Source organism: Pelobates fuscus, chromosome 2, assembly GCF_036172605.1.
Source record: "Pelobates fuscus isolate aPelFus1 chromosome 2, aPelFus1.pri, whole genome shotgun sequence".
In the NCBI taxonomy this organism is placed as follows: Eukaryota; Metazoa; Chordata; class Amphibia; order Anura; family Pelobatidae; genus Pelobates; species Pelobates fuscus.
Window position 1 is genome coordinate 137,031,169 of NC_086318.1, and position 20,185 is coordinate 137,051,353.

Sequence of the window (20,185 nt, forward strand, 5' to 3'; positions counted from 1 at the left end):
CCTGATCTGAGCACCCATGTTCTCCAAATAGCACTTAGATCCATGCAGTGTATGGGAAACGCCACGTGTGGAAGTTCTGACCAGCCGCCCACGTTGTTCTATGTCCAAAACAGTTCCAGGGCGTTTGGTTAGTTTGCTGTCAACTTCTGTGAGCTCCTGCGACCGCAATACGGGTGCTCCGGCTGGCTCCTATGTAGCGTTTGTTCCCCCTAGTCTCAGGCACCTTCCCCCCAAAAAGCGCTCAGATACATGCAGTGTAGGGGAAACGCCACCATGTCAAAGTTCTAACCGGTCACACACATGGTCCTATGCCCAAAACCATTCCAGGGCATTTTGTCAACTTTCGGGAGCTCCTGTGGCAGCAATACAGGGTGCTCCGCCTGGGTCTCGGGTAGCGTTTGTACCCCTTAGTCTCAGACACCTTCCCTCCAAAAAGCGCTCTCCTGCGGATTTCAAAGTCATTTAAATCCCCAGACCAAGTCACATGTCACCTCATGCCGAAAACGAATCCATAACATTCGCGGCTAAGTCCCGCTGAGGTGACCGGGAACCCACGAAGTCCTCATGCTGAATTTAGTTCCATAACGTTCGCGGATAAGTAACTGAGGACAATTTGTGGGTTTCTTCATGTGAACGGCCGCCAGGGAGCTAGTGTTTGGTTCCATTCGAATGAAGGGAAAGTGCCGAACCAGGGGTACATAGGGAAAGCTGGTAATGGAGGCTGGGGAGATTTAACTCCCAAACAGGGTCTTTGTATGTGGCCCATAGTCCTTGGGCAGGAGGCTAGCTAGCAAGCTTCTCCAGGAGTTCGTGACAAACGTCCAGAGTAAGGAGCATTTGACACATACAGACCCACACTGACAAACATGCACACACACAGCAATATGCTCTCTCTCTCTCTCTCTCTACACACAAGTGTGTGCACTTCACATGTGTTCCCCCAGGTCCCGGTGAGCCTTCCTGCATTTTGGTGCAGAAATCTCCAGCGGTGCCACTGCAGACAGGAAGGGCACCACAATGCCCTTCAGAGCATCAGCAGGCCCCCTGTCCCACTGGGTCTCTTTTGTGGTCACACTGGCTACACTACCAGTAGTTCCAAACCTGTGATTAAAGGTTTTCAGAAATTTCAGGTGTTCACGGCAGTGACCTTTTTGGCTCTTTATCTGTACAGTAATTTACAGCTTTCTCTGTAAGTGGTAATATATACACACGGTATGCGGAGACTATAAAACTATAATAACTGCCACAGGATACAAAAACTGCATACAATGCATATATATGTGTAGAAAGTAGACCCATTAAGATATTTAACAATTTTCAATTTATCATTCATCACCTACCCTGCTAAAATTGCTGGTTATGTTTATTTTTGTGTGTGTGCGTATTTCCTCACACTTAATTTTCAGGATAACTTTTGAATACCATCCGTGTAAAAAAATCCAGACTTTTACCCTGCTAATGCTGTCATGTACAGTAATACTCTCACCATTGTCAGATTTTTGAAAAGTTATACTGTCAAATTATAGACATGTCAATTTAAATGTTGGTTTACATGGTATACCATTTGCCAAATAAGACAACTTGGGCTATTCAGTATGGAGCATTTAGAGTTTTTTGTTTTCCAAGCTCATTCACATTCAGTTTCTTCCAAATGTGCATTCAATTTTATTTTATTTCACCTACATATTGAATTTCAAACCCATTCTTTGAACCCAGACATATATTCTACTTTTCCTCACTCGTACAGAAGTATTCTACACACTTTTACCTTTGCAAGGATTTGGTGGAATTCACAGTGTCAAATTAGAAATGGCATCATAGTTTGATATTGGTTAAAATCACTAACACTCTCTAAACCTAACCCTGTCTAACTCTAACCATTTACTGTTTAGAAGATTAGCCTTAGATAACCCTATTCGTTCAATGTTTATGCCAGCGAGCGATAATACAAACCACGCAATCTTTAGTAGTTTGGTCTTCAGGCGGATTGATTGTCCTGTGAGCCGATTACAGTAATAGCAAGCCTGAAAGGAAGACTATAGCGTTAGGAGTATAAATGTGCATTGCTAGTGTCCTAGTCACTTCTTGGGTAAACAAGATCTCACTGCCAGGGTTAAAAAAAGGTGGGTTTATAACCTTTTTTCCCTTGCAGAGCTGGTATCCGGCATATAGCTCCACTGGGAGGCTAGTGTGCATGCTATTTTTGAACGGCAGACAACAGCTAAGCCCTCACATGAAATTACCGTATTTATCGGCGTATAACACGCACCTCATTTTCAGAAGGAAATTCCAGGAAATGTCCCCCCCCTCCCATAGTATTACCCCCCTTTCCATAGTATTCTCCACCCCCTCCCATAGTGTTCCCCCCCCTTTCCATAGTATTCTCCCCCCCATAGTATTTTCTACCCCCTCATCCCATAGTGTCCCCCCCCTTTCCATAGTATTCTTCACCCCCCCCCCCTCCCCCATAGTGTCCCCTAGTGCACTTTCCCTCTGTCCCATATTTACTTACCTGTCTTGAAGCGTGGGCCGGCTTCACAACGCGCACCGCGGTACTGGAACTTCAATTTCAGGTTCCAGTTTCCGGCGGGACTGAAAGGAAGTGTGCACACTTCCTTTCAGTCCCGCCGGAAACCAGAACCTGAAATTGAAGTTCCAGTACCGCGGTGCTCGCTGAACACCGGCCCACGCTTCAAGACAGGTAAGTAAATATGGGATATTGGCGTATAACACGCACCCATTATTTCCCCCCTATTTTCAGGGAGAAAAAGTGTGTGTTATAGGCCGATAAATACGGTATATTCTGTCAAGCCGCTTAGGGCTGGATTCACCCTACTTGTTACCCCAAGGTCAGTTTCCTTAATACATCCCTTCCCCTCATACACACAAATGAAAAAATATATATATATATATATATATATATATATATATATATATATATATATATATATATATATATATATCACGAGGGCTTGCACTACTGGTGTAATCCTGTGGTGCCCGGTGCTGGTCTGGCAAGGATCATGTAGACATAGCAGAAAACAGGCACTCCAATCACTTTATAGAGATTTTCAAATAAGATTTAACTTTTATTCAATCCATTTAAAAAGTCAACGTTTCAGCTCCCACATGGAGCTTTCATCAGGACAAAACATAACTTACAAGTGCAGACACAAAGAAATATATACCCCCCAACCCCTCAAAATAATTTACCCTAATTGTGTACTCACCTAGCCATGAGACAGCTTGCTCTGCATTAGAGAGTAATGTATCTCTGAGTGTGGTGTCCATGTGTGCAAGGCCCAGAAAAGGGGCGGGCTACAGGTTACTTAGTAACAATCCAACTGGACTGATTGCTTTCCACCTTGTGGCCTAGTAGCTACAATCATGATTGAGCTCGTAAAGTAGGAGTGGATACAGAGTCAGAATGTTTCAAAAATTTATCTGTCTGTGTTCATATATTTTAAACAGTATAACAGGCTGGAAGGGCCATCAGGAATCCAAAGTCTGTTCTCATTTGAGTGCTGGAGCAGTTCATCCAATGCAGCACAGAAAGGGTGTATCTGTTCCTTTGTAACGGAGGAAAGAGCTGGACTATAAGTCTACTCAAACTCTCTATGCTTATAGCAAATAGGGTAGGCATATTTCATGGTTCAGATCTAAAAAACATGTAATATAGACATACAGTGGAACCTCGGTTAACGAACGCCTCGGTAAACGAAAAATTTGGTTTACGTATGCAAATTCATTTTAAAAAATGCCTCGGTTTACGTATTTTTTTCGCAATACGAAACAAGTGTCCCAGTTTATAGCTCCGCCCCCTGCATACTGAAGTGTGGGTAGCACGTGAGTGTGTAGTGTGGAGGTGTTGGAGAGGTTGGAGAGGTTTCGGAGCCATTTGCAGCAAGTTGTGGAGCCTTTTGGAGCCATTTGCAGCAAGTTGTGGAGCCTTTTGGAGCCATTTGCAGCAAGTTGTGGAGCCTTTTGCAGCAGGTTTTGGAGCCTTTTTGGTGCATCTCAAGAAGTGTAAAGGTAGGGAGCTGAGCTTAGTTGTTTGCATGCCTTTTACTGTGTGTTGATGTGTAATGTTTTAAAACAAAGTTGGATGTTTGAAATGTTATTGCTTGATTAATCATGTCCCTGTACAGTGTTTATGCCTTTAAAGTGCACTTTATAAAGAGTTTTGAACAGATAAAATACTTTATTTGACTTTTTTCTCACCTCCGGAATGAATTAATTGGTTTTCAATGCATTCCTATGGGAAACCGTGTTTCGGTTTACGAATTTTTCGCAATACGAAACATCCCGGAGAACGCATTAAATTCGTAAACCGAGGTCCCACTGTACATGATTTTTTAAAAATAAATAAAAACAACAGCTCGAAGCAGGAGATGTTACCATGTTAATACATTGATTATGCATAGGGCTTAATAAATAATATGGACAAACAAAGGGACCAGTGTTGAATTGCATAGTGTCCCCTGCATGGTTATTTATGATTATATACAAGGTAGTGTTATCTCTTGGGTATATAGCACACAACATTGGAGTGTGGTGATCTAGTAGGGTATTTAACCCCCAGATGATTAGTATGTGTGTCCAAGCTATGCGTAACAGCCTATTTACCATGCATGGAACAAGCAATGGAATGATATGCAATGTATGCAGGGGAACATAAATCAAATTACAGCAACAAGACAATCATGTGGCTGCAGGTAACACAGCCCAGACAGCGATAGCAACCAAGGTTCTGCACTGTTTGTTGTTTGGTATAACAGTGTACTGTCTTTACCAGGAGGTCACGTAAATTTTTTCCCCGTTTATAGCACAACATATACAAATATACACACACACACACACACACACACACACACACACACACACACAAAGCGTGGTGTAAGTGATTCGATAGATGAATGCAACTACTTTAACGTAGGATTAGATGGTTAATGGTAGGGGCGTGTGTGTGTGTGTGTGTGTGTGTGCGGCTTGTGTGAGTTTAGGCTAGTCGGGATGTTGCTTGTTTATGAGGTTGCTGTATGTGGGGTTGTGTATATGGGGGGGAGACGTGTAGTATTGCATGTATAGGGATGGAGGAGGCTACTCATACTGTTGCACGTATGGAGGGGCATTTTGTGGTAAAGTGTGTGTGTGTGTGTGTGTATGTGTGTATGTGTATAGTTGCTGTAGTGTGTGTATGTGTATAGTTGCTGTAGTGTGTGTATGTGTATAGTTGCTGTAGTGTGTGTATGTGTATAGTTGCTGTAGTGTGTGTTTGGGAGGATTGGAGCTTCAGCGTGTGTTTGAGGGGATAGGGGCTTCAGTGTTTGTTTAGGAGGAGATTGGGGCTGTATTGTGTGTGTGCAGGGGGAAGGGACTGCTGTGAATGTTTAGTGGTGTATTGTGGCTGTTATGTGTCTTGGAGAAGAGAACGGCTGTCCGTTACAGTGTGTGTGGGGGGAGGAGATCGGGAATGTTGTGTAGGAGGAAGGTATTTGCTTACCTATTGCCAGGGAAGGGAATACTAATCTCTGGTGATCCATTGAGTGCAGCACCTAGGGCAGGTGCAGACCAGTTCCAGCATCCTTTTTGACATTCACTACTCACTTATGGGTCAAGCTCACTGCTCTCAAGCAGAAAAACAGAGAATAGCATATTGATATGTCACTTAATACACCTCATAAGTGTATTTTTAGCTCTCTCGCATTATGTACACATAGCCAGTCTCTGTGGTTCTTCTCTATACCATTCCCCTCTATTATCTTTGCTTTCTGCTCTCCAGTTTCTCACATACCGTACAGAGGCCTGTAATCACATCAGGTGAAGTATGGTTTTAACTTTCTATAACATATATTGAGCCAGTTTCATTTTTGCTTTTGTATTTTCTTTGCCATTTATTTTTTGTGGGATATCAGGACACAATACCACCAATATAAACATAAAAAACTAAGACAATCTTGAAAGCAATCTGCATAAGAAGAGGACACAAATATATAAATATTATAAACACAATATCCATAAACTAACTATAGTAACCACAAGGTAAAAATAAGGTTTTGTGTAACCTTTATGTATTGATTGGTGCTCTGCTTGTGGATCTGTCTATTACACTGTATTGAGTCAACACAGATAGGGCGTTTGTAAGCTATGAAGTGAGGAAGCTGTAATCTTCATGCTCTTGTCCCTTGCGTATCCTGCTGTTATACTGGGGCCGGGATATGACGTCACTTCGTCATCAATAAAAGATGCACGAGGGAGCGGATTGAAGATCTCTTGAAGATTACAGGATCATAGAAGCTCCACTGGATCCCAAGGAAAGGATCCACTCTAGCTCTCCCAAAAGTAGGGAGGTTGGCAGATGTAAATTAAAATAAAACTAATTACTTGAGTGTGTGAGAAAATGTTTGTGCGCCTGCCAGCGAGAGTGTGTGCGTGTGTATGCCAGCGAGTGTGCGTGTGAGTACAGCATTGAGACCTACGGGGAATCTCGCATAGACGCTCTAAGAGAAGCGGTCGATTGAGCCCTGCTAATTCATCATTTTGATGAAAAAGGGGGCGTGGCCTGATAACGTTTATATGCTAAATAGGACTCAAAAATTATTTTTAATAAGGGGAAGTTCATATAAAAGTAAGGAAGAAGACTAGGGGACCGGTCTTTCTTGCTTTTATATGTAGACTATAGTGCTCCTTTAAGTTGTAGCGATGCGAAGACTACTTTTTAAAATCTAATAATTTATTACTATATGTACTTGGCTCTCCCACATCTCCCAATACACACAAAACAAATCTCTTCAAGGTGGTTATAAGATTGACAATACAGTTCTTTAAATATCTACTTAAATTAATGGCTTTACAGTGCAAAGCCATATGACCCAAAAATAAAAAAGGGGGGAGGAAAAAAATTCCTGCTCAAAAAATATTTTGCTCATTCAAAATAATTTTTCAAAATGTATATGTAATCTGTGATTTTTCAAGAACTCTAGAATTTACAGTCATACAGTCATATCAGTGAATTAGTAAAAATAAAAAAATGTAAAGTTTGCATGAAAATAATACTGGTATTTTTCCTCTAACATCTCACCAATTATTCTATTTCTCCTGTCTGTACAAATACTATGGGTATATTTTCCAACAAATCCAACCAAAGAGGGTTAACATACATGATATATGACATTTAATCTGAAAGGTTAAAAGAAATTCTAGCTAACAAGCAATATCCTAAGTGGTGCTTCATAGGCAGTTTGCGTATGTGATGCTTTTGCAGGCTTCCAAATGAAGGAATGTTCTACAAAAAGTACATTGATCCACTGAAACTGGCAGTAGTTTATTTAGATGTTGGGCACCTGGTCAAGTTTACAAATAAATGTAAATGCTGCAAAGCAGAACTACTGCAGTAAATGGAAAAGGATGAACATATGTGAAGAGCTGAACGAAGAGCACTGTTACTCCTTGCCCTTCATGGAGGAGTGTAGAAGCTGGCTTCCTGCCCACTGACTATGGGCCATATCCCAAAACTCTGTTCGGGAATTAAATCTCCCCAACCGCCATTAGAAGCTTGCACTGAGTGCCCCCGGTTCGACACTTTCCCTTCATGTGAATGGAACCAAAAGCGGTCTCTCTGGCTGCCGTTCGCTTGAACCAATCCCACGAATAGTCCCAGCGGTACTAAGCAGCGACTGCTAGGGAACTAATTTCGCCATGAGGACTTTGTGAGTTCCCGGTCACCTCAGCGGGACTTAGCTGCGAACGGTTTTCGGCATGAGGTGACCATGCGTTCCCGGACAACTTGGTTCGCAGTTTTGGATCACTTTGAAATCCGCCAGGAGAGCGCTTTTTGGAGGGAAGGTGCCTAAAACGAAGGGGAACAAACGCTACCTAAGAGTCAGCCGGAGCACCCTGTATTGCGGCCGCAAGACTGGCAAATGCACCAAACGCCCTGGAACTGTTTTGGGCATAGGACCATGTGTGCGGCCGGTCAGTACTTCCACACGGTGGCGTTTCCCCTACATAACATGGATCTGAGCACTATTTGGAGAACTTGGGCGCTCAGATAAGGGCTATTTAACAATATAATATTTGTGGGGGTTCCTCTGTCTCATGTGTGTTTTTATGTATTTTTTATATTTTAGGTTTTCATGCTAAGAAATCAATTTGCGTGTTGTGGGAGTGTTCTGGGCATGTTTGACTGTATCCCTGATATGTATAAAAGCAGGCCATCTGGCCAGAATAAAGTATTCCTGTTGTACCCTTCAAGTCTAGGCTTATGTTTGGGCTTTTATCACGGCTTCACTTAGAATTTGGGAGAACGACAGCGGATATACTCAGTCTGAGTATAGGGGATACTTTACAGGTGTGATCATAATAATGACATACAGTTCATGTGTCCTAAAGTCTAGGTGTACCCAATCTAATTCTCTAGGTGCACCAGTGGTTTTGCATTATTCCCATATACCGTAATTACAAAATGTGTATGAATGTGATTTTTGTGCGTGTACAGATGTGATCATGCGTGTATCTGTGTGCGTGTGTCTGTGAATGTGTGTGCGCCTGTGTACATGTTGTACGTCTGCACGCGCGTGTATTGGTGATTGTGTGAATCAATTATTGTGTGTGTATCTGTGTGCGCGTGTGTATCTGTGATTGTGTGAATCCGTGAATCTGTATGCGCGTGTGTATCTGTGATTGTGTGAATCCGTGAATCTGTATGCGCGTGTGTATCTGTGATTGTGTGAATCCGTGAATGTGTGTGCACATGTGTATCTGTGATTGTGTGAATCCGTGAATGTGTGTGCACATGTGTATCTGTGATTGTGTGATTGTGTGTGCGCGCGTGTGCGCATCTGTGAAGGCCTAATCTCATCAACAGGATTCTAACAAAGCATGAATTTGCTAGTAGTGAGGATGGTGCTTTGTAAGGCGAGTAACGGGTGAGTCGTTGGTGCCTGTAAGTTATTATATGTAAGATAGGCATCTAACGTCTTTATGAGACACCATCTATTAAAGGTGGGGTAATAGGGAATTGTGATGTTTGCCCAGGTTGACTTGTCTTGGTATGTAATAGTGAGAGTAGATAATGTTTGATTATATGACCAACGTTAATACAGGACCTTAAATCGGTATTATGTATGGTAGTGAATTATCTGGGCCTAAGGAACCCGTAAAATGCTAAATATATCGCGACTTTTAAGGTCTGATTGGTTTTGGGTTCAAATGGAGAGTTATTCAAAAGGTCTGACAGTGAACTGAACAGATTCCCATTAATAGGTAATCTTTGTGGTGCTTGTGTCGTACTGCACCTCTGGATTCCTTTTAAAGCGGCACTGTCATGGCCGAATCCCGTTTTTTTTTTTTTTTTTTAACCCCCCCTCCCGACTCCACTACATCTAATTGATCCCTTAGTCACCCCCAAATGTCCCTAAGACGCCCATATTACCTATTTTTAATCTTTATTTTCTGCCCCGATCTATATTCAGGGCACCGCCACCTTTGTGTGGGTAGAGGAAGTCCCTGTGGGACACGTCATCTACCCACACTAGATAGCACTGAGATTCCCGCACATGCCAACGAGAATTCCATCTATTCATTCATTCGTCAGAAAGACGAATGAATGAATGGAAATATCAGTGTTCGTTTGTTTGTTCTGTTTATTACAAGGAGGGAGCTAATGGCACGGAGCTCCCTCCTTGTAATTAATATGTAAAGATAGAAGCGGCACGGAGCTGTGCTCCCCGCCACTTCCTAAGCCCCCCATGTCCTCCCCCATAATAGCATAAGGGAGATTAAAATCTCCCAAATGCCCCTACTCGCTATGTCTACTAAACACTGTTTAAAAAAAAACAAACAAAAAAACCTACTATCCGGCCCCCACCCCTGCGCGGCCATAGAGATAATGGGGGGGGGGGCTGGAGGGGAGGAGGACCTACTGTCCTTCCCCCCCCAGCCCCCCACCCCCGCGCAGTGGGTGCGGGCCATAAATTACAATGGGGGACACACCTAATGTCCTCACCCCCCCTTGAGCGGTGGGTAGGGGCCATAGAGATAATGAGGGGGGAGACATATTGTTCTCCCCCTCTCACTATTTTTTAGGGTGAGTGACTAGGGGCTTGGGGACCACCAGGGTGGGGGCCGGTGGGGGGAGGACTGTAGGTGTCCCCCTCCATCTTTATGGCCCCCACCCACTGCTCAAAGGTGGGGGCCAGGGGGGGGGGGAGGGAAGAGGACAGTAGGTTTCTCCTCCCCCCCCCCATTGTAAATTATGGCCCCCACGAGGCTGGGGGAGGAGAGAAGGTCCCCCCACATTATCTTTATGGCCCCCACCCGCCGCCCAGGGGTGGGGGCCGGTGGGGGGGAGGACAGTAGGTGTCCCCCTCCATTATCTTTGTGGCCCCCACCCACTGCTCAAGGGTGGGAGGAGGGGAGAACAGTAGGTCCCCCCATTGTAATTTGTGGCCCCCACCCACAGTAGGTCCCCCCACCTCATTATCTTTATGGCCCCCACCCACTGCTCAAAGGTGGGGGGAGGGAAGAGGACAGTAGGTTTCTCCACCCCCCCCCATTGTAATTTATGGCCCCCACGAGGCTGGGGGAGGAGAGAAGGTCCCCCCCACATTATCTTTATGGCCCCCACCCGCCGCCCAGGGGTGGGGGCGGGTGGGGGGAGGACAGTAGGTGTCCCCCTCCATTATCTTTATGGCCCCCACCGCTCAAGGGTGGGGGGAGGGGAGAACAGTAGGTCCCCCCATTGTAATTTGTGGCCTCCACCCACAGTAGGTCCCCCCACCTCATTATCTTTATGGCCCCCACCCACCGCTCAAAGGTGGGGGGCCAAGGGGGGGAGGGGAAGAGGACAGTAGGTTTCTCCCCCCCACCCCCCATTGTAATTTATGGCCCCCACGAGGCTGGGGGAGGAGAGAAGGTTCCCCCCCCCCCACATTATCTTTATGGCCCCCACCCGCCGCCCAGGGGTGGGGGCTGGGGGGGGGGGAGGACAGTAGGCCCCCAACCCCTCATTATCTTTATGGCCCCCACCCACCGCTCAAGGGTGGTGGGGGGCGGCGCATTAGAGGTCATAAAAACTGAATGGATTCAAACTACACAAAAGAGTGTAGAGACAAAGCTTAATTTAGTCCTTTTGGGGACACCGTGTCCAACTCGTGTATCCAGTATGCCTCTTTGTTCAGGAGCATCTTCCCCAGATCACCCCCTCTACTAGGGGCAGGGATGTGATCAATTGCCAGAAATTTTAATGTAGCTAATGGATGTTTTAGTTCAAAGAAATGTTTTGCAACAGGTTTGTCTGAGTAACTGTCTCTGTATGCCAGTCGAATAGCCAATCTGTGTCCCCGATCCGTTCACAGATGGCCGTCTCCGTCTTCCCAATGTAGAACAAGCCACAAGGGCAACATAATTTGTAGATCACATGTGTCGTCTTACAGGTGATGGTATATCTGATAGTGTATTTTCTGTTATGAGAATGACTAAAAGTTCTTGCAGGTGTCATATGGCTAGAAGTCACGCAACCAAGGCATCTAACCGACCCTCTTATTTGCTCTTTCGATGTTTTAATATAACTTTGAAGGATACTTTGGTCCATACGGACCCCTTCCAGATTCCTGTTCCTTTTATAACATATCAATGGCTTTTCTTTGAACACTTTTGGGATTGTGTCATCGCAAGACAAGAGCCTCCAGTTCTTCCTAACTACCGATGCCACTTGAAGAGTGCACCCGGTCTTGGGACTTGGAGTCTGAGTGCAAGGTACAGTTGTTTCTTTTATATATATATATATATATATACACACACACACAATATAAATATATATACACACATACATACACATACACTGTAAGTGTATTTTAATAGTAAAATATATATATATATATATATATATATATATATATATATATAAATATCAAAGTACACGTACAATGATATTGATTAAATATATTTAATTATGTATACATTTATATAATATTAAATAAATATATATGTAAATACGTTAAAAAATACAATTAAAATATATATATGTGTAATTTCATTGTAACTATTTTAAAATTTATATATATTGATTTCAAATTACACGTAGAACAAAATAATATATATACGTACCTATATATAAATAATTATACACACTATATATATATATATATATATACACACACACACACACACACACACACACACACACACCTATATATAAATACATAAGTACCTATATATAAAAATAATTATACTATATATACACATATATATATATATATATATATATATATACACATATACATATACATACACATACACATACACACACACACACATATATATAATATTTCTACGTATATATTTATGTAATAATTTTACATAATTAGGTCATTTTATTAATTACAATTTGCGGGACCTGCCTGACAACCCAGGCCGAAAGTCCAGGGAATTTAATTTGCTGGCACTATATTTAACCCTGTAACTTTCCAAGAAACCATAAAACCTGTACATGGGGGGTACTGTTTTACTCCGAAGACTTTGCTGAACACAAATATTAGTGTTTCAAAACAGTAAAATGTATTACAACGATGATATAGTCAGTAAAAGTGGCATATTTCACGCACAAATGGCAATTACATGGACGATATAATTGTTGCGATACGTTTTACGGTTTTGAAACACTAAGATTTGTGTTCAGTGAAGTCTCCTGAGTATAACAGTACCCCTCATGTACAGGTGTTATGGTGTTTTCAAAAGTTACAGAGTCAAATATAAGGCTTGCGTTTTTTTGTTTTTTCACATTGAAATTCGCCAGATTAGTTACGTTGCCTTTGAGACCGTATGGTAGCCCAGGAATGAAAGTTACCCCCATGATGGCATACCATTTGCAACCCAAGGTATTGCAAATGGGGTATGTCCAGTCTTTTTTTAGTAGTCACAAACACTGGTCAAAATTGGCGTTCAAATTAGTTTTTTGCATTTTTACACACAAACAAATATTAACACTAACATTGGCCAGTGTTTGTGACCAAGTGGCTACTAAAAAAGACTACATAGGGGGTACTGTTTTACATGTGAGACATCACTGAATTTTTTTTTTTAATTCTCCCTTTTTTAAAATATGTTATTCATATTAAATTAGGTTTCATAGCTAAATATATGATGTTAAATGAAAGCCCTGTTTCCTCTGAATAAAATTATATATAATAAGTGTGCGTAAACATAATATGAAAGAGGTAAATTACGCCTGAACAGACATATAGCGCAAATTCGAGTTTTTGTTTACATTTTGTTTTGATCAAAACGTGTACATTTGGCTCAGTCCTTAAGGGGTTAAATATGGTGTAAATATTTAAAAGAAATACAATTAAATAAATAAAGCACACAAACAAAACTGCAGGTAGTGCACACATAAGAAACAGAAACTACATAGAGTGCTATACCAGAAAACGGGTAACATTAAGGTATAAAATACACTCCCAAACTAAGCTATTAACAGAACAGGAGATAAAAATGTATACAGTAAACATAATTTGCAATAAAGGAAATGTAAACATTAGATGACTCTTTACAGGAAGTGTTTAGGAAGGCTGTGTAAGTCACATACAGGGAGGTATGCCTAGGGCTGCATAAATAAAGTGATTTAAGGGAACACTATAGTCACCTAAATACAGCAGTTTTAGTGTATAGATGATTCCCCTGCAATTTCACTGCTCAATTCACTGTCATTTAGGAGTTAAATCACTTTTTGTTTCTGTTTATGCAGCCCTAGCCACACCTCCCCTGGCTATGATTGAAAGAGCCTGCATGAAATAAAAAACTGGTTTCACTTCCAAACAGATGTAATTTACCTTAAATAATTGTATCTCAATCTCTAAATTGAACTTTAATCACATATAGGAGGCTCTTGCAGGGTCTAGCAAGCTATTAACATGGCAGGGGAAAATAAAATCTTAATTAAACAGAACTTGCAATAAAGAAAGCCTAAATAGGGCTCTCTTTACAGGAAGTGTTTGTGCAAGTCACATGCAGGGAGGTGTGACTAGGGTTCATAAACAAAGGGATTTAACTCCTAAATGGCAGAGGATTGAGCAGTGAGGCTGCAGGGGCATGTTCTATACACCAAAACTGCTTCATTAAGCTAAAGTTGTTCAGGTGACTATAGTGTCCCTTTAACTCCTAAATGGCAGAGAACTGAGCAGTGAGACTGCAGGGGCATGATCAATACACCAAAACGGCTTCATTAAGCTAAAGTGGTTTTGGTGACTATAGTGTCCCCTCAAATGTCAAATATGACCATAGGACATAAAACAGGCTTATTTCTCGACAAACAGTCTGAATTATCCTGACCAACACGCAAGCAGAGGAGAGAAGAATAGTATAGAATGCTCCAGATTTAAACAAATATAAAACAGGGTACGGGGACCTATTATTTTGCACACAGTTTTTAATCATATGTATGTGTAAATACTGAGACCAAGAGCCCTGAGACCTGTAGAAGTCATACAAAGATGAAATGCGTAGGGCGTGGCAGTTTTTTGGGGGGTATAAGCAGTCACTCTCTTTTATTCAATATACACACATACAATTGAAATACTATATGTAGTTATATAGTTTCTACTCCTTATTTGTGTGGTGTACCTCGAGTTTATGTATATTTTCAGTATATGGCAAGATTGGCAAGTCCTGGGAGGAGTCATCAATGTATTAGGTACATAACCCATACAGTTTTGGTGTGCTTGGAGTGTGGTACATTTTTGTTTGTTATTATGGGTGTATATCAGAAGATTAAACCAAGAAAAATATAATACAAATTTAACAAACTCAGGCAAGTTTGTGAGTAGGTGAAAAGCATGCAGAAGGAAAGAGGTGATTTGAAATTTGGGGTTACAAAAATAAATCAATTAGCAATTTGCAAAATAAACATATCATATGAAAGAAAAAACAAACGAGAACCAAACTGAAAGACCTGTGGAGTGGAGGATGAAATGACATTGCTCTCGGCAGGGACTGGTATGAGAGGGATCACAGGGACAATGGGAGAACAGGGAGAGCCAGCTTCTGTAGGCTAAAAGGGAAAAAAAAAAAATACATTCAAACAAAACACAGAATTTCTATAAAAACTAAACAAAAAACACAAACCATAAAATGCATATTATAATGCATCACATGCCAAAGTATATAATAAAACCACAGGAAAAAAACAAAACATACATAACTCAGTACAGAAGACATTTCTCAATTTTTACATTTCCAGGGAGCAGCTCCACTACCACTAAGATGTGACAGAGTAGGAGGAGCAGAGGGTAGCAAAACACAATGTCATCCTTCCACAGAAAAAAAAAAATCTTTAGGCCAGCAGTTTATAAAATATGTTATGTTTTTTTGAGTCATGGCTTTAAAAGTCAGCCTAATTTTATTTTCTCAAATGAAAAGGTTAGGTTGCAACTGTGATTTTATTCTGAACTGATTGACTTGTGAGATTTGTCAAGCACTGCTAATCATTTTTAAACATTAAATGGAGATTGCAGCTTTTTAGAACTGATGCTAGGAACTATATCTTATCAGATGAGCCCCAAATATAGGTGATTTACTAGTAACACCAAGAACTGCTAGTACGTTATCAATTCACAATTTTACACAAAACAATGCACTATTATTCCAATCAAAACAACTTTGAGAGACCATTCTCAGTTATACCTAACAGTATAGTTTATGAATTAGTCTTCTGAAATGCTCTCAGTGAGCATAGCAGAAACTGACAACAGATGATTGTGTGCCCATGGCTGAACCGACGCATGTAATTTATTGTAATAAGGGCAAATACTACAGGTACAGGTAAAATAAAATATAAAAAATACAACCACCAAAACAATCACATTTTATACTCCCATTTTCATATCGCTCTTTGGAATTATTTCTCTAGATATTTCCACAGCACTGTATCATGGCATTATGTTGTATTATTTATATAGCTATTCCCAATGCACTGTTCAATATGTATAGAAAATATCATAATGTAAAAGTGTTCAGAAATAAAAAGTCAGACATACAAGTACGACCAACTGTGATTTTTTTTTTTTCTTCTTCTTTCTTTCTTCCAGGTATGCAGTACAAATGAAATATTAAAATGTTTGACCACCCCAATTATTTATTTGTTAAAAGACTATGAAAAATAGCCACAAAACAAAACATAAAAAATTTACTGTAGCTAGTTTTGAGATTCTGATATATGCATATGCTACGAAACAGGACCATACCTTATATGAACAGTTAGACAAAGAACCATCAGACCACCAGCAACTAGTATCTCTGAATTTGGCTCTGCTTCGAGTGGGACTCTTTTTCACACTGTCTCGCAGGTTTGTAAACTTGCCTTTGTTTTTAGAAGAAATAGGTAAGGTTGAAGAGCTGAAGGACCTTTGCATACACAATGCTTGCTGCAAATGCTGCTTTGGATAATATTGCAGCCTCTGGCGCATTTCTATTGTATTTCGAGAAAGATTTTCCATGTTAAGTGGTGCAAAAACAAAGGTTTAAAAAGTCCTGCTAATTCCACCTGCTTACTTAAGAAAAACAACTCCCTGCTTAAGAAAAACTCTCAAACTCAAAAATGCATTTAAAGTGCTATGGAAAAAGCAGTGAATGTAAATGCAATATTCTCCTGAAGCTGACTTGTCCTCTCGTTAATTAAGCAGCACCAATGGAACAACAAAGGGCAATCCAGTTTCTAGGCATGAATAATCAATTCTCGGCACAGATTACTGTGAATAACAAAGGTCAGATGACAAAGCTACAGACAGACCAACATAGTCCCAAAAAAAAAAAAATTGATAATCGTGCAACATAAAAAAAGGGCTTGTAACTTACTGAATGCCTCTCGGGGAGATACTATTTTATTAAGTAAAAACAAAATATGACGTCTATTTTATCTTAATATGATCAATACAAATAAACCATTTAACAGTGCCCCTCAGGCAGCATTATTTGACTAAAGCACAGAGATTTTTTAAAAATAAGAAACAAAATCTAAACTGAAAAAAACTAAAGCCCCAGTAAACAAATGTATTCACAGAAAATGGAACATGCAAAGATGAAAATTCTGCAAAAGTGCTTTAGATTTCTTAGCCCTTGAAACAAAAACTGATGTGACACCGACAAATTTGAGGCTCACATGATCCTTTTCCGGTGAGTTTCAGGATCATACAGTCATTTTCAGGTTAGCCAGCACAATGTAGACATGGAATCTAGTAGATAATTATTTTTTGTTATAAACTGGTTTGTAATTCATACATCAGCAGTAACCACTTACATTGCGATGAAGAACACCGCAAACATCATTGTACTTCATGACTGGCAAGGCAAATTTTTGATGCAATAAAAACTGTAGAAAACAACATAACAGCAAAGCTACATTTTAACCAAAACCTTTTATATATAAATAGGTCCTATATCTTTGATAACTCCAATAAATATGAGAACTGCGATCCTTTAAAAACCAGCACCCATAAATGATCTACTCAACAAATAACCAGGAAGCCCTTCAAAAATCACAGATTTAACCAAAGATATTTTATTCAAAACAATTAAAATATACACATCCCCACTACAAATAGAGTAGAGACCCCACAGAGCAAAGTTACAACTAAATGATAGTGTATTCATTCTAATAAGAACATAAAACAAACATTTAGAAAATAAATAGGCAAAAAGCAGTAAAATGATAAATGACTCTTTATATTTACGGTATGTATAATAGATCGATAAGACACAGACACAGTGTATATACACATACACAAAAAGGTAGTAATATCCTTACAAGGTGTCTGTCAGGGAGTCCAGACCTTCTAACACAGGCTGTTTGACTTACTAAATTCTGTCCGAGACCAAGTACGGTAGTGTACAATCACAGATATGGTGGAGCACTCTGCTTATGGTTTTTTGTTAAAGATCTATTTGTGCAGATTACAATACAGCATATTAACGAGGCCAAAACCTGCAATAAAGTTGTGTTAGTGATAAAGGTTCCCCATTAGGATCATTTATCAGATCTCTTGGGCACCACTACACTCGGACTATAGAAAGCTGCTCGGCGAGGTCTTGCAAGGTAAGTAAAGTTATGATTTCAGTGGAATTTAGGGCTAGGAGCTGAACTGTACAGCATAGAGAGTTTTAAAGGTTAAGATGAGGGTTACAATTAAGGTTTACTATCAAGTTTAAACTAACCACCATTAATACTAACCCAAGATGTAATAATACAAATTAATCCTAGACATTGCTGGAAAGGCTGGGATTGATCTTGCACCCTCATTCTGACAAATGCTGCTTGCAGCTTGTTTGTGCTGGCTAAGTATTATTTTCTATACCATGGGTATACAGCTTCCATGATGCTTTGTCATTCTAAAAAAAATGCAAAGCATCATGGGATTTGTAGTTCTACATCTGGGGTTCTACCTTTTGGGAACCCCTGTTCTATACCATTGTTTTAACCCCAACTGTATACACAAGTGTTAGGAATCTCCTAATGTAAATTCAGTCCGCAAACCTAACCCTAATTTTAATCCTCAACCTGCCCCTGCATTTTTAACAATTTAGTATATATACCCCCCAAAAAAGCATGCATGTTTTTTTTCCTACATGTTTTCTTTTGGGGTATATAAAAACACAGCTTGCAAAAGTTACATACCTGCTGTATGAAACCTTTGCAAACCCTCCCACTCTTTCCCCAGCACAGACTTTCAGTTAGTGCAGGGCAATACACCAGAGGACTCTCATTGAGAAGTTTCTGTGCTGAAGCCATAAGCACACGCTTGCAGCTTTCCTATGATTCTCAGCGAGTTGTATCTGGGATCTAGATTTATTTATTGATGTATTTTTTGTGGAGTTTAGTTATAATAGCATTTGGTTACTTTTTTTTTTTTACTGGCTAGTGTGGATAAGAATCTGTGTCTACAGGTTCATTTAATACAGCTCTGACGTCTTTACAATTCTTGATAAACCATAGTAAGTTTCTTTACTACTTGAATCACACTGACTATACAATCACGTTTTTAAATGGTCTGTACTTGGCTGTCAAAGACCAATCCAGAAAATGCTAAAGTTTACATGCAGAAAAAAAAAATATTATATATACCAAAATTCTTGAAGTGACATTCCGCTAATAAACTTACCAAATTTTGAAAACATTTAAGGTGGTCCGGCCGGGTGCAGTGGCTCTGTAGTTTTAGCCATGCAATGCAAAATACTGCAATTTTGTAGAAATACTTCCAGTGTGTTAACCCTTCCAGACAGCCACTAGAAGAGCTTCCGCGGCTACAACAGAGTTAATAGATCAAATAACTCTCCGAGAGTGCATTTGTTTGGTGCAGCACTGCATTTTGCTACACATGTGCACTAGCCTCTCCATGTTTCTTTATGAGAAAACATTGGGCTGGCTAACATCAATCTTGATGACCTTAGCCAAGAGGAAAGAGTGGTACAGCAAGGGGTAAAACAAAAACCCACCAATCAAACCCTTGCAGGTACAGGGTAGGATGGGTAGTGGGCTAAATAAGTATAATAAGACAATAGCTTAAAGCAACACTATAGCTTTAGGAATAAAAACAGCATGGTGGCCCTTGTCGTGTAGACATTTAGCTCTGATAAGTGTGCCATGAAAGGATTCTGAGGGAAGTGTTTGAAAGCAGCAGCTTATCGTAACAGTGGCTTCAAGGCTGACAAATATTTACTACAGGATTACAATATATCTTTATGTTGTGCTAGTAAACCTGCATGCAAATCAATACCTTAAAAAGTTATTTCCATTTTAATTTTAGTGACTTCTATAACAGTAAAAAAAATACTACAAATATAAATTCATAGGCAGCTGCATATGGTATCCTGCAACAGCTAAATAGCTAGTATTCACCTACATTGCTAGGAATTGATGGATGCTGCAAGTTTCACTTGGGGGGCCCATTTCCTGTGCTAGCTGCTTCCCTGTTCATTCCCAGAATTTGCACTGCAGAGGGAAAATAAAGTTACACTGGCAAACTTGCTCATGTAGTTATGGATAGATGTGCAATGGCTGAGAGTGATCAGATAATGAACTAGCTCTGCAGTGCTGAGAGCTTCAAGTGGGGAATACCAAGTGTAACGGATCACCTGGCACCCCGACTTGGTACCTCCGTTAATGGATGCTCCTAGTGCTTCCTGAGGACTCCAA

General features: G+C 40.5%; 1 protein-coding gene across 18 annotated transcripts in view; it reads right to left on the reverse strand.

Annotated features, from left to right (window-relative positions):
* DLG1 (discs large MAGUK scaffold protein 1) overlaps nt 1-20,185 on the reverse strand; it is a 231,411-nt gene that overhangs the window by 97,082 nt on the left and 114,144 nt on the right. For 10 of the 18 annotated variants that reach the window (XM_063442739.1, XM_063442738.1, XM_063442746.1 and 7 more), the window contains one exon: nt 14,951-15,049. The exons of the other annotated variants lie outside the window; for them this stretch is intronic. In XM_063442739.1, coding sequence (XP_063298809.1) covers nt 14,951-15,049 — 99 coding nt within the window. The remainder of the gene's footprint in view (nt 1-14,950; nt 15,050-20,185) is intronic. 18 annotated transcript variants of the gene reach the window in all.